Below are 25497 nucleotides of genomic sequence, written 5' to 3'. Positions count from 1 at the left end.
GATATACTCTTAACATACGTGTTCACGAAAATGCATTAAATATTTAATTAACTAAGAGTAATTATGTATTCACTGAGAACGGATACATCTGGTGCCATCTGTCACGCAGTTATTAAATGTAGCTGCATTGTGAATATATGGAACAAATTCTAGGTTAAGGTAAGTTTAATTTAAATAGGGAAATACTTTGAGTATTCGTCTGGTTGTCTTACAGTTCTGAAAATGGATGACAATGAATCATGTAGTCATAAATTAATAAAATGTAAATAAAAACGTTTTTTATACTTGAGAAATAATCATTAATATTGAGGTGAAAAAGATGTTTTGATTACACAATATGGTCATGCTATAATGCGTTTTGTTTTTGTTGTGGTATATTAACTTTATCAAATAGTCACAATAATATTATTGAACGAAAAATCTTTACTTTCTTCATAATCCATTACCATGACGGCTGGCTAAAGCCAATACAAATATAACACTCATATTATACTCATTTGTAAAGAGACTCCAACATTGTATTGTAGGTATATAAAACCTCAATACAAACGAACTAAAAAAAAAGTTAAAAAGCGAAAACTTTCACACATGTATAAAAAATAGAGCAATGGAACAGTGTAAATTATTCAAAAATTTAAACAAAGAACAAGAGATTAAAAGAGCAAACGAAAAAATTCAAATGTTGAAACTGGCTGGTTGTAATCGCACGACACATGGTAAGGCGTGATAATTTTAAATATTCAGGAAAGTGTATTGTCACGAACATTCATTCAGACGGCTGTTACGGATTCACATTTAAAGCCGCATTTACATCAATAAAAATCACGTTGTCTGGTTTGTTACAGACCCTTTTATTAGCATACAGGATTACTTTATTTTCAAAACAAAAATGTCGGCGGCTTGTTTTTTCGTGACTCAGTTTTAACAAGTTGGTGTTTACTTTTAAGACTCATCATACCTATCACATCCTTCTTTTGTATTGCATACTTGACGTAACAAGTCCTCATTTAAACATTACGGTCAATGCAAAGTTCAGCATAGGTATTATTCAAGAGCAACCAACTTGACATCAAGGAAGGAATACAGTCATACTCAACCAGTTGGAAAATAGATATGCGGGTCAAAATTTCGGATTACGGTGAGACCCAGTAACTTGGAGTCACAAACTAATATTCGATCTTGTCTGATACAAATGGAGAACTATTCAAACACGTAATACTTGTATGTTTTTTATCGTTAACAAGTACGTATAGTTTATGATTAAATTTATGCATTATGCCTTCGGGCACTTCACGCCGATGACTAGCGAGAAGTGGCCAAAGATCGAGTGATGTGGCACTCTCTCGTATCAGAGGCCAAGACACATTTTGTGTCGCTGAGCCAACGGATTAAGTATAAGATTTATGTAATGTGAAAACATAAATAGTTATTTTAAATACAATACTAATATTAACAAATCATTTGAAGCTGAAAAGTCAGCTTGCAGCCAGTCGTACTGTTTATTCAAGTCCGGAAAAATAAACTATCGGAACCAAGGCGTGTGTACAAGCTACTTTATAAATAAAATTAATTGAACTTCGATCGACTACATTATCATCACAATCTGTTATCATATTACATGCACAGCGGTACAGGGACCGGCTTTTATAAATATTCGATTACACCGAGTAATAACGTAATGTGCCGTAGCGCGTCAATGAAATATTAATATCCATAAGTTCGGAACTCTCTCATCAATATCAATTTCCCTTCCCATTTAATTATGTTTAAAGGCGCTAAAATCTTTTATTCGATTATTTAACTTACAATAATGGAATGAATACCGAAGTATTGTTAACAATGTGAATATGCAACAGCTAAAACGAAATTGCTCTACGTGTAATCTAGTGCTACAATAATTCCTAACGAAAGAATACAGTTTATTGCAAACACGGTTTGTACACAACATCTGTTGGTGCCGAACTCTTCTATTTCGAATTTGTTAATAATTTTTCGAACTTTATTGCTGAGCTTTTGTTCCGGGGTGGGTGAATAATTGATTGTTCTGTTTTTAGTAACGTTTTCGTGTTTGTATGCGTTTGGATGTCTGTCGGTTGTGTATGTGGTCTCTCGTTCGTCTTCGTCATCTGGGCTGTCAGCTGAACCGAATTGATTGTCGGGCCCCTCTATGGGCGTTGAATATTTGTAGTCTTCTCTTTTGTTAGCTGGACTTGTGTTCTTTATAGTTGGACCCGGGATCTCTGTGGACGAATATTGTCGTTGTCATTTCAAACAAGGAATAATAGACAAAGCTACATAGAATACTTTAACAATGTTTTAAACATAAACACATAGGTTGTATGTAAATTAGACACTGAAAAAAGTTATTAAAGTTAAGTTTAATATTAATTGTGGTAAAATCGTATTGCTTTTTAATTTTGATTTAAACTATTCCACCCTTTACATTGAATATGCAATAATATTCTAATTTTGTAAATTGGAGATGGCAGGATTATCTTTATTCATGAATTAAAGTTAGTGTCTTAGTGCCTTATCACTGTTCCAAAATATACAGGAGGCCCACAAAATCCTACCCGTACCCGAACATCTAGGCTTAAGGTCTTGCTTTTCAGGATTCCGTACCTAAGAGCTAAAAACGGAACTCAAGGAAGATAACATTAAACAGAACGGTCATACATAAGTGTCCCATTTTGATTTTCTTCCGTCTATTTTTACATAACCGATAATATTCCGTATGCCTCCCACTTGACCAGTAACATCACAAACACAACTTACCATATAACCTGATCACGCTATCGACTTCTCCAAGCGAGTTCTTAGCGACACATCGGTAGCCGCCGACGTCGGCCGCTGTCAGCCGACGCACCGTCAACGCCATGCGGCTCTCGAACGAACTGATCACCGAGTTCAGAACCTCGTACTTACTTGAAGATATCACCATCTCATCTGGGGAAGAGGGTACTTAATTATTATTATTACACTCGTTGGGACTCCGTTCGAGTCAAAAATTTTTCGGAAGAGTCCGATTATATGTGTGAGTAAACTGCTTTTTTTCGCCAGCTTTCATACAACGCCATCTAGTGTCAAACTAAGCAAAGCTTGTTGTATATAAATTTAAATACATAAAAATTGTAGATAATTTACACTTAGACAGAAGAAATAATAGGTTTGATTTATCTCAAAACACTTGTCCTGGATAGAAATCTAATCCACGAACTCGACTGCTATCGAGTCAGAACCACTAACCCACAGGCTAGTCGTTATATCATTATCAAAAAAACATAAATACGAAAGTATGGTATGGTACTTAAACATAAAACTTTAAAATTGTATACAAAATAACTTTATGTATCTTCAATGAAAGAAACATCTTTACTGTGAACTATTTCTACTTCGGTTTGAGGACTCTGAGATAGTAGGTTTTATTACAAGAATCTGTTTTCATTCAACAGTTTATGTCGCCATCTCGTCAAAATAAAAATAAATAAAGACTACTTCATTCTGAAACTCCTTTGTAATACTCTATCAATGTACAGACATCATCATACATTTTAAATGTATATATTTTTAGCGTCAAGTATAAAATCTTTGAACGTGTTGAACTGTTGACCTTAAAAACCTTAGTTAACGTAGTTTCTTTTCACAAACTAGTTTTGATAATTATCATATTTGAAAAGGTCATCTTTTCTTGCATTTACGTTGAACTTACAAATTAACTTACAAATTCACTCCAAATTTTTCGATAATTCAATCAGAGATGTATGTAGACCTAACAACGGGCTAGTCATTAAAATGTAGTAATGGTGTCACTATTACATTTCACGTCACCTGTCAACGTGTCTGCTGTTATAGTTTCAAACTAGACTCCTAGACGTTATTCTAAAACACAATTGAAACAGAAAACGCTTGTTATATCGCGAGAACGGATTCTGTCAACTCGTGCACATTTATATTGAATCCAGCTGCGGCAAACTAAAGTGTTTACGTAGATAAGGTAAACAATGTCCCAGTTGTCCCTCACAAAATTCCGTTGCAGGGGAAACGATATTTTTCAAGGAGCTCCGAATCGCCGACATTTCCTGGTGGACCCCTTTAGAATGGTGGCCCAACAATCCCTACTGCGGTACGTAAGTATGTCGTTCGCCGAGTCGGAGCCGTGGTAAGCCTCTGCCGCCTGTTGTCCGCAAATGATAAAGCGACTAGCTTTCTTTTGGAAACACTGCACCGCCCGCCGTGTTAAACACTCCTTTCAACTACCGGTTTTATTAGAACCAATAAAATATCCCCACACTGTTTACACCGCCACAAAATATTTACACGACACGGATATAGTTTTGCGTAAAATTTCTATAGGTGTATTGCCGTAAGGTTAAATATCGTAAAAAGAACCGTTATGAATTTCGCCGGCAACAACACGAGCCGTGGAACCGTGTTTACCTTAATTTTAGGACCTCCTAATGGCATTACCAGTATGACCTCATAATCGATAACCTCGTTTATGAGCTCTGGAATAATAAGGCAGTTTACACAATATTTGACATCTCAATTTCTCGAAAGACATAAATTTAAGCTCCGACTCTCGCTTTGAACTTTATAAGGAAACGATAACACCAGTAACGCATTTCTTAATCTTCATTTCGATCGAAACTTCGGTTTGTTTACTCTCCAGTGTGCTTCGACTTTACGACGTGCGCGGAGATGGCCTTCGGAGGAAATTACTCGACAATCTCGAAGTCTACTCATTTCATTATAACAAGAAATTTCATCTCAATTAATGTCTAAAATAACACTGTAACACTCTTAATTACGCTCGAGTGAGGCCTGCTTAATTAACACTTACATGTCAGACACCCTAACATAGATTGATGACAAACGAAAATGACGATCCTGTAGTGCTACCCTCGGGGCTGGTTTTAGAAGCGGTGACTGAAAGCGCCAGTCATCGGGAGCAAGTTCGCGCAACAACAAAGGGTTATGCTCGCTGGCCGACAATGCCCCATGGATCATAACGCAGACGTAAAACAACTTGTGACCTTAATGCGTTTTATTAATTAGCCCGCTATGTTACATAAATTGCGGTCGCCTAATATATATTTACTTTAATTTATTCTGTTCAACCGAACACAATAGCGATATATTTTGTGTTCGCATTTCGTCGGTTACGTAAAGCTATTCAATTTGTTTGTAAAATATGAATTCATAGTTATTGCGACAATACCTACTTCAATTATCCTTTGTAACGAGAAAGTCAGGTTTTACTTGTCTAAGTGAAGCGAAGCAGCACTGGTGTTGTGGTTTGTTTTTGCATCTACTGAAGAAATCCTTGAGTTCTGTTACGGATTCGAGTTAATACCTCACTGCTGAATGTTTTCTTTTGTGACAGTCACTTAGCTGAGTCATGTACAAAACTAGCTTATCATACATTAACGAAAGGTACCTAGACACATTATAAAACAAATTCATGCACAGCAATACGTGAACGTTGTTATAAAGTAGTATAATATGCATTAGGTAGACGCTCCACTAACACAGCAGTGTAATATTGAGTTGTGTGAATGGCAAGAGCAACTGTATCGAGCATTCGACAGAAGTTATTATGACTGTAACTGGTCTCCCCTGAGGTCGTCGGCGAGCTGTAAACGAAGCCACGTAATGGACTGAGCGAACAAAGCACTCGCGTACTAAAGGCGACCACAAACCATGCTTGATAATGAAATTATGTGTAACATAGGAGCTACTTATTGTTGATATACGCTTTGCGGATAAACAACTGTATGTTCCTCGATTGGGAAAGGACAATATTATGTTGTTTTAAGATTTATAGTTCAGATAAAATGTGTGTACTTTTTTAGTTCTTTACAACATTTTAAAGCTCTTTAAAGAGGTTATTATTATTTTAAAATCGAATTCTAAAATTAACAAGTTTTTTTTTTTTAATCATATGTCTCTCTATTAACACAGCTACAGTAGGTATACGTCAACCATAACAAGATATACCGCTAATGTTAAACAAAAAAAAAGATATTCCCACCATGGAAGCCTATTCTGTCAGAATGGAGAACATTACGGATGTCACTCCTTATTATATACCGGGAACACTCATTTGTTTCGACAAATAACCAAGCCCAGGATAATGGCGTCATAATAGGGCATTTATTCATAAACATGTTATGTTACGTATAAAAGCTAATCACAATTTCTCGAGATGATTTATTACACGAGCATTTGTATGTGACTCAAATACAAGGTTGGTATATTAGTGTTACTTAATTAATATAGTTAAATCCTCGTTATGTACCTATATTTGTTCGACTAATTTAGAATTATGTAAGTCTGCACGCTAGTATAGCCTCATAGAATGAATGTGCCTTTATGAAACAACAACTGATATTAATTTTGAAGCGTCTGAATTAGGCTGGTTTGAGACAAAGTTAAATATCGAGTGTATTGTCGCAAGTCATTCTCTGTAAGTTGTTGAGTTCACTTGTGTGTACGACCTAAGTGTGACCTCAAGTATAATGCTGTGTAACGTTTTGCTTTGCGATTATGTGTTTGACGTCTTTTGGGTAATGCGGGTCTGCTTATTGAAATACAATTAAACTTTGTTTAGGAGTAAACATTGCTAAAAAAAAGTTAAGTAACATATTTTCTTGACTTTTTACTGTAATGTAACCAACTTAGCTCGTTAGGTCTATTATTGTTAAAATTTTGTTCTCAAAAATACATCTTACAAAGTTATAAGAAATCATGTTAAAATATTGTGTTTGAACACTGTCTACACTTCCCAGAATTTACGGGCAATATTTAACAAAAATCATTGTGCCGAGTTGCTAATTTATCAAAACTTCATAAACAGAAAAATCTTTGAACATAAAAAAGAAACTTCTCCCTTTATTACGTCATACATTCCCAGTGCGGATGAGAGCCAAGCATAATGTGGAACTTAAAATTTCCAGAAGCTCAAACCCAGTCCCATTGAAAATTAACCCGTAAATTTCACGCGACAAGTGCCGAATGGGGAACTTTGTGAAACCGCCGCCGGCGACGAGCGGGGCGGGCGAGAAGTAACAGCACCGACGCCGACGCCTCCATCCAGCTCATTACTCCACACTCTGAATAGAAACTGATTTTGATACGTCATATTTGTGGGCAATCTGCACGACTCCGGCTTACGATGCCGTAATGTTTTAGGGTTAGAATCGAACGTTCAACTTGCCGCTATCACGATTTTCATTTGTTTTAAACAATATACGTTTGGATTTACTTTCGAGCGACAAAGTGTGTCTATACACATAAATATTTTATTAAATTGCGAGCTATTAATAATAACATTGAATTATTCATTGAAATTAATTTAGGCAAAACTAAAATCTTTGTTTTACCTTCTTTAAACTAAATTATATTTATTGAGGGAAAATGACATGTTATCGTTATAAACTCATTTGAAACAGGATTTAAAGTATCAATATCAAAAGATTTCTTCCATAATACCATCTTCCGCGTATGAATCAGTCATAAACCTTTAACAGATTGGTACAGTTACTCTAATCTACATAAAGATAAATTATTACATTTATTTTTCTGACGTTCCATCATTACTCTTGACTACAACACCGCGATTTCAGACTTAACACTCTCTCACTATCAAACGAACGCGGCGAAGAATTTATTGTTTTATTACGTAGCTAAGTCACTTTGGTTTATTTTACGCGCGGATAAGTATTAATGGATTTTTCACAGTGGATATTATGTGTGCTTTATTATGATTCCATTGTGGTAATGTTTCTTGCGAGCCATGTTATTGGAACACATTTGGTTTATACGACTGTGTTACGAGCGGTCGGTAGCGTGTCGAAGCTGATTATTGGAGCAGGATATGTGATATTTTGTCAGCGATTACGCAATTCAAATTATGTATTGAAATGTGGATATCTTTGTTTCGTTCGGAAAATGTGTGTACGTAAGTTATTTATTGAACCTGAGCTTTTTATTTGGAAAATGTTGCCTTTATTTCTGCCTCTATATATTATGAATCTATACAAATATATAAAGCTGAAGAGTTTGTTTGTTTGAACGCGCTAATCTCAGGAACTACTGGTTCAAATTGAAGAAAATATTTTTGTGTTGAATAGACCATTCATCGAGGAAGGCTTTAGGCTATAAACCATCACGCTGCGACTAATAGGAGCGAAGATACAATGGAAAATGTGAAAAAAAAACAGGGCAGGTATTAATCATAACTTATATCTTCTGCCCACGGGGGCGAAGTCGCGGGCAACAGCTAGTTGTTGATAAATATGTATGAAAATAATTTGATGATAAGTAAAAAATATATTGTGATTTATTATTTCTATGTTTGCCGATAATCAAAATCAAAAGAAATAGAATGCGTCCGCGTAAATCTAAATTCGTTTCACATTTTTCTTTTGTTGTTTTATTTTCATGAAAATTAATAAAGCTTCAAAATCAATCCAAAAATTGGCAGTTAATTCTTCTTCCTGCTAAATCACCTTAACACCATTTCTTATTGATATTTTATGGTGTTACAGGGATGGGGTGGTGGTACCAGATTGCGAGTGACGTCACGTATCCCGTACAACTCTTATACCATTGTTTTCCTTACGTTCTTAGAATTATCATGTCGATTTGGTTGTATAACAGATTTAGGGCCAGATGGTGACATTAGCAGACGACGAGCGTGGGTATGTTTCGTAATACATAATATTTATGTTACGTGTCACTTTGTTTATTATTTCGAAAGGTTAAATTTGTTTTTGGCTTTATTGAAATAATTACAATTTTGAAGAAACTTTTAACATGTGTATTTTAATTCTGTCTGATGCGTGTTTTACTAGTAATAATTTCTTTATGAGTAAATCTACCAAATAATAAACTGTATGTATATAACATTGGTTTACTGAATATCTAAGTAAAGCAAAAAAGCCTCACATTATCATAACTAACACGAAAATACCTTTCAAATAACAAATTCTAATATCAGTAGTACATAAAAACATTTATGCGAATGCTCGGTGTCTGTAAAGAATTTTATATGAAATTTCAGTTGGAATCCTGGGGAGACGGCCTCTCACCTCATGCATGGCAATATGAATAAAATATGGATTCATCAGTTGAATAAACGAACATTTCGTGCTCGAATAACCTCCTTCGCACGGAGTATGTAATGATCACTTGAGTTTCGTCAAATATCCCATATTTGAGGGAGCATCTTCGACCTATCGTCAGGGTGCACGGTTTTTTAAAGCGAGTGCTCCAGTTTATGTTTTGATTGCGTTTTTATGTATTTGTGATTATTTATCGACACGCATTAGAGGTTTATGAAAGTAGAGATTCTTATACATGTTTTTGGAAGACATTGTGACAGGAGATATACAGAACATTTGTTAATAATACGAATACTAGGTATGTAAGTAGCTCTACTGGGCACAGGCCTCTTCCAGTATTGAGAAGTTTTCAGCACTGATCACCACGCTAGCAAACTGCGGCTGGGCGATTTCAGATTACAACATTAATAATCCAGGTTTTCTCACGATGTTTTTCTTTACCGTTAATTGTAAATAATAATAAAAAAAAATACACGAGGAATTGAGACCTTCCTCATTTTCAAAGTCGGTTTAAAACTGCGCCAATACTTTTTTAACATTTCGTAATCACCGCACCGCATAAAAAAAATATCCCAAAGGAAATCTTCAATAAAAACAGTTATCTAAAATCAGTTAACATTCTAACTAAGACCAGAAACCTTCAATAATAAATAACCTATTTATGAAGATCCTGATCAAAATTACTCATAACCTAATCCAGAACCTAGGCCCATAGCAATTTGTTATAAAGGATTATCTAAGCGTTATTGTTAATATCTAACTACGTACATGTACATAGGTAGGTACAGACTGGTCGGCCAGACCAGTAGCAATGAAGTTGCGCTAGTAAGTCGTCGGTCGGCTTGGTCGCTTAAGCAGAAACTTCCTGAATCAAAAGCTTGACTGGAGTTGTTGGAATGTTTGCTCTGCCAGTTAACTTGGTGTGTTGCCTTCAGACTTCATGCTTATATAACCAGACTAGTGCTAATCGCGTGCATACATTCCCGTTTGAGATAATTCGTTACTGCTCAAGTATAGCGTTATTATTTGAATAGACAGAAATGTATACGTACTATATACGGGAATATATTTTTACTCAAGAATTACGAAAAGAACCGCAAAAAAATAACCCAAAATTTTTAAGAACGACTTTGTACAACGAGTCAGCCTTACGAGCGTCGATAAAGACAATTGTGGCCACCTACTTACTTTTTAAACACTGAACTACATAAAATTTAATGGAGTCGGCAATATCGTACATCCTTTGGCGTTAAATTCTGGAAGCATTGTCCAACGTTCGAGGGAGTCGTAAACGTTGGCGTCCAGTCAGCCGGAACTAATGAGCATTGTCTTATTCACCACAATAGGTCACTTTTCTTAAGACTTAAACCCAACGCACTCGTAAATTAAAACTTAATATCTCATTACTTGCAAGCGTGACCCCGCCCCGCGTTTTTGCTCGTGCCAAAAAATTCCAATTACAACCAGACTTTCTTCATTTCACCGCAGCCATTCAGGGTTTTAAATTTTTTAGGCGTACTGTGTTTTTTATCAATGTCACTGCATTTATGCGTTTTTGTTTTATGTAATGTGGCTTTTATTTAATTTATACCTTTTTTAAATACGTTACAAAATTACGAAATCGTGTTATCTGAAAAGTTAAATTCATTACGGAAACTCTATTTAGACCAATTAAATACCGTTTTCTTGATTACATATTTCTTTCAAGTATTAAAATGGTATAAACGTTATTAAATCACTGCGAATACGCAACGCTCTACAATTAACCTACTCATGTTTAACAATAAGTGAAAAAGCACTTTAAATAAAAAGCCAAAAAATACTACAAAACCATCTCAAATCCTTAATTTAGTTAAGAACAAAACAAGTAAAACAAAACACTCAGCTAAGTTTGTATGAAAATAAATCTTAGTCGTAATTAGCAGCGTTTCTTAAGTGATGTCGTCCTAAATTACCTAGTTCTGCAGTTACGATTAAACACTGTGTTTTAGAGGTCACTCGCGTGCCGTTGTTATAGTAACGGGAAACGTGGTCCCCGGGGCGCACTAAACCCAGCCGGACACGACAGACCGTCTTAGTAACAACACAATCTGTGTTATTAAACCATTTGATGTAGAGCGGAATTGCGATAGTGTTTTTACACATTATGTGATGCTTTTTTGTTTTATTTGTTCAATATCTTTTATCAAAATCTAACTAGGTGATGAGTAGGTGTGATACTATCAGAAAAAAATAAAAAGTAAAATTAAATTGTAAAATAGTCGATAGTAGTTCGGCGGTACGGATTTAATTAAAAAGTATCCATAATAAACTTTATTATTGAATATTATACCGTTATACCTACAACTCAAATTAAACATTTATAAAACAAAGTTAACAAAATCCCGTCTAATTTGTTTGAATTATACGGTAACAGTTTCAGTTAGATAACGTAGTTAGAACATTTCCAAAATTAAATAAAACTGGTGAAACAGTGAAAGTCAAAGTTAATTTTCATTGCTGTGGTTTTGGAGCTTCTATCTTGCAAACTTGGCAAAAAATAATACCAAGTAAGATATTTTGAATATAGGTTAAAAGGACGATTAACTTGATATTATAATAATAAACTTTAATTGTAATGAAAATACATTTAAAAACGCTTACTTGAATCTCTGACCCAGTAGTTGATGGACTTGGGAGAAGACTCGACGTAGCACTCCACCGTGACGTCAGTGCCTAGTGGAGCCCCCACCAACTGATTCGGCACTTGGATGACCGGGTGAACTGTCCCAAAAATTTTAAATAACTTAGAATCTCTCCTCCAAGTCACAAAACTTGTAATATAAAATTGCACAATACATAAAATGCAAAAGGAAAATTCGAGAGCACAACTTTGACAAAAGTAGACTAATAATATTAAAGTTAAATCTTGCATAAAAGCGAAATGTCCGCTCGAGTTGACGCGAAGACGCAAACAGTCCCTTACAGCCAGAAAATAATTAAAAGCTACTACTCGCTGACATTAAATAACACCATTAATAACAAGAAACCTCTGAAAGTTGCCGAGATAAACAACAATTACTACGAATTTGGTGAGGACCTATTTCGTCCTTAGAACGAGGTCCATCCTAAAACATTTCTCCCGAAAAAAATATTTGACCCTTACTGAACTTAATTGCTACTCAAGTCTTGTTATTTTTGTTTACGCAACAAATAAATCGAAGTAACTAATATCGTTTTTATTTACGAACTTTCTACTTGAAGTTGGCATATTTTTGTTAATCCAAGGACGGAGATCGAAACTTGAACGAATATGTAAAATAATCGTAGAAAAAATAGCAACTAAATATAATTTCAATATCAAATACTTATACCTTGTTACAATACCGTCGTTTTTTAATACCATTAGAGACCGTCAGAAACCGATATTGAAATGTCTATAATATTTTCTGGTTAGAACAAAGTGCAGACGATATGTTTTCCACAAAGATGTAGCATACTTACAATGTACTTTGATAGTGATCCTCTTGCTTACTGAGGGCGGTACGCCGTTGCTAGCGATACACAGATATGCACCCATATCCGAACGTGATATTTTCGTTAGTGTCAATACTTCTTTCTCGTATATCGCGACTGCACAGAAAATGGTCTTTATAAATAATGGCACTTTTTAAACTTGTCAAAAGTTGCATTCAAGACAAATATGAATATTTACCCTTAGTTTTAGCGCCATTTGGATCTCTTATGACGATATCAGCTCCATCTTCTCTTCTCCACAGGACCCGAGGTTCAGGCATGCCTCTTGCCCGACAAGAAACCTTTGCTGTACCTCCTTCAGGTACCATTATATCTCCAGAAGTTTCTTCTGCTATAAAATCTGGTGGAATCACCACGTCTAGATAACCCATCTGGTAACAAAAAGTTTAAATTCTAGTTAAGAATCTAGTAGTATGCATTATTAAACTCTCTTTTTATACGATGGTAAAATTAATTTTGCTATTAGTACCTTCAATTGAAATTTCATACTCACACAAGTGCTCAACTTGTTTGCAATGAACTTCGTAATAAATACGTTTAAAATGTCGCTACCAAGTTAATTAATTGAAACGGTCAAGTATTTTGAACCAAACAATGTGAAACAATTATCGAAAGTACACAGCGTCAAGTGGCGTCATGCCGCGTCAACGTCGGAGCCGAAACCTCGAGCGCTGTCGCCGCTGGCGATTTATGTCGTTATCAGGTCCGGGTATAAATTACAGCGCAGCGCAATAATTTAGGTGCACCATGCACGAATCATTACCCGCTGCGTCGCCCACCCGCTCACCCGTCTGCGTGGCTTAATTCACTTTATCTGTCCAATATTTATTTAACTGCAATTTAATTTTCTTTTATAACCTACGTCAATTGATTCCTTTTCCAAATCTACTTTTATCTGTGGCATGATAAAATTAGAAATGGACTAATCTATTTGGTCACGATTCATTGTTGATAATTAATAAAATTGTATTGACACTTCTAAATTGATGTTGCGTGGAAAAATGAAACATGAAGCAAAAGTTGAAATCGATGGGTCTTATTGTCCTGAATTGAAATGCCGATGGAACAGTTACGGTAACTATAGACTTATCATTTGGGCATGGATGATGAACGACATCACGGTCATGTTCTCTCCGGCGGAAATTTCACACAATGGATTTTACGCGCATGCAGCCCTACAAACTGTAGCTGTAATCCTAGTTGGGATGCCACTCGCGTATTCCGAGATATGTTTGGCTCAGTACACGAATTGCAATATATTCTCGATGTGGGATTTCTTTCCGCTGTTTAAGAATGTTGGTTATGGTACATTATTTTTGATTCTGCTAAAAACGATATACTTGCTGGTGTTAACCTCTTGGTATTTGATTTACACATTTTACTCAGCGCTTGATGTTCCTCCTTGGCTTAGCTGTGACGATTATGGTGATACAAAATGCATGGTAAAACGCGTAAACGTTTCAATTTTTCAACACTGCTTGGAAGCCCAAATTTTGTTTGAAGACGATTGTGGAATGAAGACTGCAAGCAACTGTTTCTTTGAACGAGAAATAGGCGGTAACTGTACTGTGGATATCGGATTCGAATGCTTACTTCCTTGGAAAACAATAGTGGCAGCAACAGCAATTTGTTTAACAGTGTATATTTTATCAATTAAGAAAGAAAAATTTATTCAAATTTTGGTTAGGCTTACAGCATTTTATATTTGTTTTGTGATACTGGTTTTATTTTGTGTAGCATTGTCAACCAGCGGTACTTGGTATGCAACAAAAATTACTATAAATTGGACCAATTATACATTCCTTAATTGCTACAGCACTGTCACTAGGGGATTCCTCTCCGTAGGGACGGGGTACGGCATATTAATTTTCTTAACTCGGGACGTGTCATTTCGAAGTCCTGCAACTATGACTTCCATTAGTATGCCTCTGTTCGCGTTATTCGTCTCTTTTATGTTTGCACTTATTGCATTTAGTGGCATTAAAACAATGTCCTACTATCATGGAGAAGAAGAAAATGTCATAGAAATCGGCTCAAGTTTATTTTTTCCTATGTTTGCTTCTATGTCTGAGATTATGAGCTACTTTGATGCATTGCCAATGTGGGGATTTTTTTGGTTTTCCGTATGTTTCTTTAGTCTATACATTAATTTCTGGATTCTGTATTTGTTTCTAAAAGAATGTTTGCTCTCCATGGAAATAGCAAGGTTGTATACAAAGTTATCCTGTTTGATAATGCTAATAGTCATAGGTATATTGACTTTGCCCTTTTTATGTTCAGACTTAACTGGCATTTTGACAGATGCAACAGAAATTATTCAAGCTATTAATAGTTTATTTTTTTCGGTCTCGCTGTATTGGTTTTATGGCATTCAGAACCACAATGTTGATATTATATTTATGATCGGTATCAAGACCAATCACTTCTTGAAAGTTGCGTGGTTGTTGAATCCTATCTTTATTTGTGTTATTTTGTACGCTAGATGGGAGGTAATGGAAACTTATGAGTTTCAGGATTCATATTACATCGAATCAATAGATATGACTTGTGATTTGCTGGTGTTGTATATTTTATTGGGAATTTATTCTTTTATTCTGATGGTCGGTTTTATGTTACAAATAGCAAAATATTATCATAATCACGAATGCCGTGAACTATTTAGAGCGAAAGAAACGTTTGGTCCGAAGGACAAGATTTTGTTTAGGAGTAGGAAAATGTTTGTTCCCGAGATAATGACCAGAGAATTTCTATATCGTCAAATCCGTATCCGGGGCTATTACCAAAAACAAAAGACAGGTTGTAAAAAGAACCTAAAGACGTTTGCAAATGAGGACGCTGATGATAGGTCTTATAACGGTAGTCTATAAATGACTTAATACAGTTCAATGGGCCTTCGTTATGAAGTGGCATACAGAATAGGGTAACCGATATCATTTGCAGTTTGACGATTCTAGATTCTACCATTTAGACTAACTGTTTTCTTTTATGTAACATTTGCCATTCTCTTTGGGTAGTATATGATATATATTTTAAGGTTTTACATCAGAATCGAGCTTCGGCAAGATACCTCATAAGCTCATTTAAACAAATCTGCTCATTATCCGTCACACATTGCACGAAATTAATTAATTTGACAGATTTCAGTTTTGCTTGACTAACCTGGCTTTTCATTGGGTCTGTATTGATTTGACACATGTATTGGCCCCGGTCCTCTTCCTGAACGTTTCTAATGTGTAGATTCCAGACGGTCTGTCCGTTATGCGATACTCCGACGCGATGATTATTTGTTATTACGTGAACGTGTATTGCTTGGATAGCTTTGGTGTCAGCTTTCACCCATCCAACCTGCGAATTATTGACTTAGTTAAAAAAATATATTTACTTCATTTTTCTTGTTCAATTTGCGTTCTAGCATTGTGCGTGCAACCAATTTTATTGTGACGTAACTATTTTCTGTAAATTCTTAATTATTGTGTTCGGAAAAAAATACAACTTTTTATACAATTTCCTTCAAAACCTATGGCTAATGTTCTCAATATTTCTCATAAACTCTCTCATATTTATAAAAACAAATTGAGAAATTCTTCACGTATTTTATTTTTTAAAAGATTTTTAAATTCTTTCGCACCGTGCCAGAACGCAACAATACATTTGACATTATGAGTATGACTATTATTTTATTATTAGTTTTTCATAGATATATATTATGGTTGACTTACTCTGTATCCTCCTAAGTTTTGCACTAGACATCTGAATGTAGCATCACGCCCGATTGGTATAGTTAAATTCATTAATGGCTCAGCGAATTCAGGTTGAAATGCTTGACCTGAAAATTGTTCTCATTACTTCTGTTACTCGCTAATATTTCTGTTCACGTTTTAAAATATTGCAGCATTGTTTACTCCTGTTTGTTTCGCAAAAAATGTGGCATTTTTATTAATTTTATTTTCAACAAGAGAAAAACTTGATATTTTATGAGTTAAGTATATTATAATAAAAATTATTGCTATTATTATGAAGTTTATTTCAATTATAATCTGCCAAGTATTCGTAAGAAATATCGTAATCACCTAATATACCTGCCATAAGGCCCGTTCACACTTACCTACAAGTTTTGAGTCGAGTCCCAGCATGAAAATGGCCAGTAAGTATATGGACCACCAAGGCTGCTGCATATTTCCAATCACTCCTACCGACGCCGCCTTCAAGCGAGGCCTATATTAGCCATGGATACTGAAACAAACAAAATTTTGCATACACAATCACAAATAAGGAATATCTATTAGTTCTGAATTCAATGCATGTAGTGTCTTCCTTAAAATACCACCTGCCTAAGTACATGTACGTCAAAATTTGTTTTCGACATGTTTCATGCCAGTATAAACAAAGGAAAACAAACAATCAAAAACTAAATACAAGTCTTGAATGCACTCGATATTATAAACTTCCACGAACATCAAAGTATGAGCTGCATCAAAAAGTCAGGCACCTTGCAAGTAAATGTCAATTGGCACATTTGACAGGAGAAAGGTAGCAGATTTATCGGGGTGGAGAAATGTCTGATGTCTGGAGAATTTTCAACTTAGTGCTAGGATTTTTTGGTATTCAATTACTTAAAAACGTGTAGGATTGTAGATTTTTCTTTTACGCTTGTAATTTCTAAGTATTTTGTAATTAGGAAATTAAAGATATAGTTTATTCTGCAAATAGGATAAATAATATCGCTTACAAATATATTTTTTAAACTATCTGGAGTCGACTTTTGTACCTGGCAAACTTGAAAAATATGTAGGGAAACCTTTTTACACAACAATATTTTTTAAAGCCATTTACCTACCACTAAGAATCAATTTATATTACTTCATCGACCCAACAAATAATCTTCCTCGCATACTATACTAGAATACCCCTATTGATTTATAATATAAACATCGGAGCCATCTCTTTATAGCTTCTATTAATATCTTAACGATACCATTACCACAGTGGGTATACGCCGACTAAAAAGTCGCATCGACATAAACGCTAAAGATGGTTACGATACATCGCATCAACATAAAATCACGAGAGGTAATATAAACATTATGGCACATTGTCACTCTATTCCCAGTAATAATTATGATGGGTTGACATCACAGGGTTTAGAAGATTTCGACCCCTTTATACAATAATGACGGCGTTACGACTATTTGTGTATATCGGTGCGTTCGTGTGAGCATAACAACGGTATTGAGCGTGTGAAATGAGCGCGGATGCCATCGTACACCGGTAACTACTTTTCCGCGAAGATATAATGTTTGTGAAAAAAATATCAGTTTGCTTACACGTCCGTCGGTATTGATATGAACGGTGTTATTTCAGTGTGTTCAGATAAAAATATATGGTTCGAGATTTTTTCGGTCGAGTGCTGTGTGATGTCGTTTTCAAAGCTGAGAACTTTTTTGTCGCGTCGTAAACTCTAGATATCATAATGTGTACATTTTTGGGGTTCTTCAATAATGTTTTGTTTTTTGTATGGTAAACAAAGTCTAAATAAAATGAAATGAAGAAATTGCTAATGATAGGCTTGAAAAAAAGGAAATCCTAGATTTTACAAAGGTTATCGTAAAAAATATTGTGCAAGGGCGTCCTACTTTTTTATTTAACAACTGTTATTTATTTAACCGGAGGCCTTAACCGTAACTCGCTGCCTCAGTTCATGATTGGGGACATCAGTTGTGTCAAAAACTAGTCGGGCGATCCCGATAAGTTTGCGCGGGAATGCCGTTGTTAAATCCCTAAACACCATAAAAAACTCGCGTAATTGGTACACCCGTTTAAGTGTTATGGTACCAAAGACTCACACATGGCTGTCAGCACCCCTCTTCTACGTCGGGTTGAGTGTCTTTGCTTAATTACTTACTAACAAAAAAATACTAAGCTCTATTACCAAATACCTAAAAACAAATGCTTCCAAACAAAAGTGATTCCGTGACCGAATTCAATTTGTAACAAAATGATCTAAAACATAAATACAGAGGCACAATTGAAAATGACAAACAATTAATTTACAAACCGACTTAATCGACGCGCCGAACGTATTCTCGTGTTAGATATTGGCATCGATTTTAATCAGAAAATGTAATGAAACACGAAATATCTAAATAAGCAAGGTAATAGGGGGTGTGACAGGCGGGTCAGTAACATGCCTGTCGAAGAATAATCCCGGTCTCAGTCGTTATTGGCAACGTCGCAACATGTATATACAACAAACATACATTATATACATAACGCTTTATTTGAACGACACAAATATTGTTTACAGAGCATTACATACTTATTTATGAGCACAAATAATAACGTATTAGATGTAATTCGATTTCTCGTATCAATATGGGACATCAGATAGTAATTACCTTAAATTTAATATCTTTTCTCGTATATTAGTTTACTTTATTATTTATTATTCAACTGTTTTCCTCGGTATTATAATATATGGTGGCGTGATGTAATATAGCCAATAGTCTATCTCTATAAATGGGCTATGTAACACAATTTGTAGTTGTGGTAAAACTTGGAATAAAAAAATAAATAACACATGTCATGTAAAAAATACCCTGACAGGAGAAACATTTCGTTTTAACAGAAATTTGGATCTAAATATTTCGTAAATTTAAAACTTGGCTTCACAATTTTTTGCCATACTCTTTATTCAATATCCAATTCTTAATTATCAAGTATTAGTTATTCTTAAACCTGACTCTTTTAAAGTTGTTATAATTGTTTCTGAATGGAGTGTGAAATATGAACGTCTCGGGAACCCACCTGTGCCGGACAACTAGACAAGTCAGATCCAATAGCGTTGCGATTTATAAAAAAAAAAAAACATTTTTTACTTAAAAGAAGGACGTGATAAACAATTGGATAAAAGTGTCGGATTAAAAGATTAATTATGTTAAGATTAAGGATTGGAAATGCTTTTGCTTTGCGGTAGTAGAATCAAGACTATGTTCTTCTAATCTATTTATTAGGATGAAATTGTAATGTAAGCTACAAATAAACTAAGCGCTATAACACCATAGGCAACAAATTTATAATTAAGTATATCAAGCTATCGTATATTTTAAGTTGAATCAAACAACACACAGCGTGCCATTTTGATTAAAATCGGTTTCGTAGTTTAGGAGTTCGCGGACAAAATACGTGACGCTAAATATAAACATTAAGTGATTTCATGACTTTCCAACTCAAAAAACACCCCTAAAGTAATCCATATAGAAGTTTTACAAACCCAGGACCCAAAACAATGAACTAAACAGCTAGAACAAAGCATGTAGCTCCTAATCTGAACTCTTAGACTCCAGGCTCCTCAGTGCACTGCCTAGGCCGACGTGCCACAAGCCCCGCCCATCCAACATGGCAACGGGAACAAAGTTTACGAACACTGTCGGAAATTTCATACCGGCCGGCAAACTTCACTTTATACCCTAAACATTTATACTAAGTAGATTTACAATGTACGCGTAAGTTGAGTGTTGCCGGTACAGGCATTCTAAGCTACATAAATGTACTCTGAGAAGTCTCTACTAGAAGTCTAAAGGGTGATGTCAATTTAGGGGAAGAAATTCTTTTTTGAATGATAAGATAATGTGTGTTAATTGCTGCTTGTTGAAGATTGCGTTTTATTTTAATGAAATGAAAAATTAATACGGTCAAGTGCGAGTCAGACTCGGAATACGGGGGTTCTGAACAATTAGGCTAAAGAAATTATGTGACTTATTAAAGTGACTGTTTAACCATTGTCTCCTCTTTATTATAATTATGTTTTGTTATAGCAGCAAAAGACGCATATCATCTTAAAAAAATACAGTTCTACATGGTTCATGAGATTCAGCCTGATGACGAACGGACGGACAGAGAGTTTAGAATCTATTTCATATTTAGCCTTTGGATACGTATCCCTAAAAACATTCTAATTACCGTAGCTAATTAACAACCTAAACCGACAAAATTCATATTATAATTATTATTAGCCACAAAATTAAGTTACTGATAATGTTTGGCAAATAGCAAAGCCAATGTTTAATTAATTGGATTTTATTGTTAGTTTATTAAATAATGGAAATGATTCCGTGGTCAATAATTTTTGACACAAATCCTTCTTTTAGATGCAGGAGGAGAATATTATTTTAGGACCTAATACTGAAAAGTTTATCTTTAATGCGGTCTATTCATTTAAAATCGATTAAGGATGTAAAAAAAAGTAATTACTGAGTGGTTTGAAGTATCGTCTTATATAGGCCCCTAAAGACGTAAAAAATCATTACGGAGGGTCTAGGCGGATAAAATTACTTTAAGATCCAAAATAAACCGGATCACACCAGAGTTTTTAATCTGACTGACAACGGCAAATTAAAGAGTTTCTTAGAAGGGACATAAAAAATCTTATTAATACTTTATTACAAATCAATCGTTATAAAACATTAAAAAGTATTTGATTATTACGCCATATAAGGATTAATATTACGTTAACTCTTTACCGTCCAAGTACCAACAGACAAAAATAAAAAACAGCGTCGTCGAATATCGATTTCAATCACACTCCGAAGGATTTTCAAAAAATGTTTACCTTTTAGTAAACCAACCAGGACTAATTAGAAACCTATTTAACAGGAGTAAAGGTAAGAATTTCTTTCATTAACATCAATACTCCAAACGTTGGAAGCAAACTACAGGAAATGTATGTTTGTAGTGGTATTTAGAATGAACAATAAGAAATATAAACAGACTTACTATTGCTAACAAGATTAATCAACCTCTTTGCTGCAATCTCTGTACAATTTGCTTATCATTTATGTTTTAGTAAATTAAGTACTTCTATAATTTACAATTAGAACGTGAGATAATATAAAAGACCACAGTAAACTTCTTATTTTTATATTTGTTGAAAAGAGTTTATTAATAAGCAGTATTATTTGGTTACTGCCACATAAAATGATATTAACGCCATCTAGTTTCGTCACTTTTAGTTCGGTTTTACAAATTATTATAAATATATAACACCAAAAAGACTTCAGAGAATACTTGTACTCGATAACGAAATCTTTGACTGTTGTAAATGTCTTACAGATAGTTACTAAAAAAATATGAAAATGACACGCATTAAAAATCAAAAGAAAAAAGAAATTATATAAAATAATAACTTACCTTATTTTAAAATAATCAGCAATAAAAAGTTTAAAAAATATAATAACTTTTATTCGAGCGCATATACATAGTGCGTCATATCGGGGGTTGTTTGTCCAAAACTTTTGCAAGCGCGTGTGAAGTTAGTCGGCGTTCCCCGGGGAGCGAGCGCGGCGGTGCGCACGTCACAGGCGAAGTCGCGCCACACACTGAGCCGATTGTTCATTCAGCCCTCCACTCAGCCGTTATTCTTACGCAGATGTCCGTATCAAGCCAGATATGAACCCGATATCCTACAAAAATTCAGCAATCTCTTCACACAATTGAAGCTATTTTCATAATGTCCTATCTTAATATCGCAAACCAACAGCCGCTTTTCCTCAAGAGGTTTATTCATAATTCTTTAAGTATTTCTCCTAAATAATTACTCTTTGGTTTCCGGCTTGAGTGTCATTGAAACTTGCGCAGTAAATTATTGTCAAAGGACTTGTCTGTAAATGAATAAGGACTGTTGTGAAGTTTGGTAATATTTTCATTGCCGAAAATACAATACTTATCTAACAAAATCTAGACTGGTACTTAAGGTAATAGCACTTTTAAATAATCGCATGGTTAAAATTTAATTTTGATTAATTTTTTCGAAGGGTTAATTTTTTTACATAATTGTTTACTGTATTGAATCTTGCAAGGTGTAACTAGGGCAATTAAAAATTAAAGACAGATTTTATAATTCTAAAAAAATGTCTTTAAATTGATCAGAGTGTCTAATAAATTATTTGTGTCATTAGATTTATAAGACTATGAAACTGGAACAAATCTACCTACTTTATATAAACAGGATTAAAAAATCGTTCCTTACTAAGATAGAGAGAAGAAAGTCAGACACACTTTTCTCAGAAGATTAATACAGCCAATTTAAAATCCCACTGTAACTGCATAATAATGAGGAATCGAAATCCAATTTGACTGACCCACACCAGTTGAACTTGCAAAGCCACTTAATGAAATCGGGATAGAATAATTAGCCACTTTCTGCTAATTTCCAAGTTATTAATTGAGGCGTTAGAAAGGGCCGTCATCTGGCTCGGGAACCATCTTGAGCTATGTGTGACGCTTCTCCAAACGACTTCCATTGTGTCAAGACAAAAGCTCATTAGTGAAGCTGGATTTAAATAAAGCATGCCTAAAAGAAAGCCAGGCACGCTTATTCGTATTTTGCTCGGAACAAATTCTTAAGGGGATGTTAAGGTAGTATTTTATATTAATATCTTTGAAAAGAAAAAAAGAACTACGTCTTTGTAATTTTATGTATTTGAATGCAATAATAGACGAATTCTTCTATATGCAGTTACTTTTTCTTATCATCCTTCTTCGGGGCATTGTACCCGTCATGGAAATTAGTCAGATAGTGCCATGGAGTTTGTAATTCATACTCGCGCGCCTCTTGAGGGTATTCCATAGGTTCATAAACGAGCTTCTTCAGCTCGTCATCGTAACGTACTTCGATGTATCCCACCAAAGGGAAGTCCTTCCTCAACGGGTGGCCTTGGAATCCGTAATCTGTAAGGATCCTCCTCAAATCTGGGTGATGCGTGTATACAATACCAAACATATCGTATATTTCTCTTTCGTACCATTGACAAGATTTCCATACGTTGTAAGCGGAGTGAAGTGGGGTCAGCTCATCAGTATAGGTCTTGACTCGGGCTCGTTCGCCAAATCTGAAGCTCAAAATGTTGTAGCATACTTCGAACCTGAATACTCTGCTGGGCACGTCTATAGCTGTTGCTGACGAACATTGGTAAAAACAAGCGTGTTGGTGTAGTTTCATGAAGCTCAGTACCTGGTTCAAGCCTTCTGGTACCACAAGAATCTCCAGCTCATCAGTATGCTGCATCTGAACTTTCTGTACAAATTTGGGTAAGCAAAGCCCAACATACATTCCAAACTCATAAAGTCGTTGGCGTTGTGTGTTATCGTGCACCCGAAGAGTATGATTTTCAGCTTCTATTGGCTCAATTTGAAAGGGATTTTTAACTTGCACATTCTTAGTCAAGAGAGGAACATAGTTATGAAACTTTCGCAGTAGGACTGTAGCTCTCTCACTTTTGGCAAGTTTTGTTAAAATACCATTCATTTTTGCAAAATATTTATTAGATGATTTAATTAAATTAAAAGACAATACTAGACAGCAAAACGACATTGACATAAGTATGTTTATCTCTTTTTTGTCAAACAACAGTTATATGAACTTACCAAAAACTAAAATTACAAGAAGGTATTAATATACATGTATAAATAGCTACCTCATGGATTTATTTATTTGATTTAAATAAATATCCTAAATATAATAAACATTGTTTATCAAAGTGTCAGTTAGCTAGCTGATATATTTTTTATCCGCAAAACAATTGTACTGCAGCACAACAGGCTGTTGCGATTGGAACACGAACTTTTGGTCGACAGAATGCGCATACCAAAGTTGATACCATATTTTTTGTTTTGCACTGAACTGTAATCTACAACTTAAAACTGTTCTATGAAAATCAATACAAGTGGTGTGATATTAGTCGTTTTTCAACCGACGGAGAGGATCCCAATTTTTATTATGTTTGATTCCTCGAGGGTCGAACTGAATGAAACGATTTTTTTTTTCATTTATCAAGAGATACATAAAAGTAATTTGCTTTCATAAATTCATCAACTTCGGCTAAGTATTTTTTATTGGAAAAAAACGTCATGTCAGGACAGACCCTTCGAAAATAGATGGCTAAGATCCAATAGATATTATCCAATTCTCAGCTACGCTAAGCATGCAATTTAAATTCTATAAAAATCGGCTAAGCCGTTACGGAGGAGCATAACATTGGGGGCACGAGACCAAAAATAAAAACTTACGTGCATACCGCTGCAGTGGATATTACTACAGTGCATATTAAGGTAATCAAGTAGTCACTATCCTACAAGAGTACACAAATCCTAAATCGATCAAAATGCTCCACACATGGCCAAAAGCTCCTCATAAATCATACCAGCATTACATAACCTTATGTATGACGAAGGTAACTACAGCTGCGGATGTAAGCTAGCTCATTTATCCATGTTTAGAGGTATACGCATATAATAATAATGCTAGTAATTGTCCGTCTGTTGACCAACGACCTCTTCCCAGATACAATAGAAACGAAGATGGGTTTCCTAACTTGCCACTTATGAGTTAGCTGTTTTGGAATCACTGATTGTCATTTATTTGTTGGTCGTCAATAAATAAAAAAGTATTATTAGATACACAAGATTATGAACTAGTACCCTAGGCAGCGGTAAAAAAGGAATTAGCAAAATATGTACAGTTATTGATGTCAAAATTACAATTTCTTTTACCTACCAAACCCAATCATGTTATTACGTTATACAAAGAGAGAAGAGAGACAAGATAAATTCGAGACTAACTTTTCTTTTTATTTGTTATTTAACTTACAGTAATTTTTATTTTTTTAAAGTGCTTTTCCAAAGCAACACCGATGATAGTACTTGAACCAAAAGGAGAACCAAAACACACCATCATTCGAATAATCAGATTTTTCAATTCTTCTAAACAGCATGAGGTGCCAGCGCTACGTTCCTTTTCAAAATTCAAGTGCAATCGTATTCTTTGATTAAATTTTTATGATCTGTTTTATAACAGATAAAA

General features: G+C 34.8%; 3 protein-coding genes across 3 annotated transcripts; 1 reads left to right on the top strand and 2 right to left on the bottom strand.

Annotated features, from left to right (window-relative positions):
• Nucleotides 1-602: 602 nt before the first annotated feature.
• Nucleotides 603-23096, bottom strand: LOC113496658 (lachesin-like). Its single transcript, XM_026875943.1, has 10 exons — nt 22666-23096; nt 21828-22297; nt 16747-16874; nt 16361-16467; nt 15801-15986; nt 12820-13012; nt 12609-12737; nt 11769-11888; nt 2776-2946; nt 603-2240 (listed from the first exon to the last, which is right to left on the bottom strand). Exons 3-10 carry the CDS (start codon nt 16814-16816, stop codon nt 1873-1875), a joined length of 1344 nt encoding a protein of 447 aa, XP_026731744.1. The 5' UTR covers nt 16817-16874; nt 21828-22297; nt 22666-23096; the 3' UTR covers nt 603-1872.
• Nucleotides 13588-15807, top strand: LOC113496655 (sodium-dependent serotonin transporter-like). The gene has a single exon (XM_026875940.1). The coding sequence runs from the start codon at nt 13628-13630 to the stop codon at nt 15506-15508; it is 1881 nt and encodes a 626-aa protein (XP_026731741.1). The 5' UTR covers nt 13588-13627; the 3' UTR covers nt 15509-15807.
• Nucleotides 23097-23099: 3 nt separating the features above from the next.
• Nucleotides 23100-24024, bottom strand: LOC113496657 (NADH dehydrogenase [ubiquinone] iron-sulfur protein 3, mitochondrial-like). Its single transcript, XM_026875942.1, has one exon. The coding sequence runs from the start codon at nt 24013-24015 to the stop codon at nt 23155-23157; it is 861 nt and encodes a 286-aa protein (XP_026731743.1). The 5' UTR covers nt 24016-24024; the 3' UTR covers nt 23100-23154.
• Nucleotides 24025-25497: the final 1473 nt, after the last annotated feature.

This window comes from Trichoplusia ni, chromosome 8 (assembly GCF_003590095.1).
Source record: "Trichoplusia ni isolate ovarian cell line Hi5 chromosome 8, tn1, whole genome shotgun sequence".
NCBI lineage: Eukaryota > Metazoa > Arthropoda > Insecta > Lepidoptera > Noctuidae > Trichoplusia > Trichoplusia ni.
This window is presented reverse-complemented; position numbering and strand designations above follow the sequence as displayed.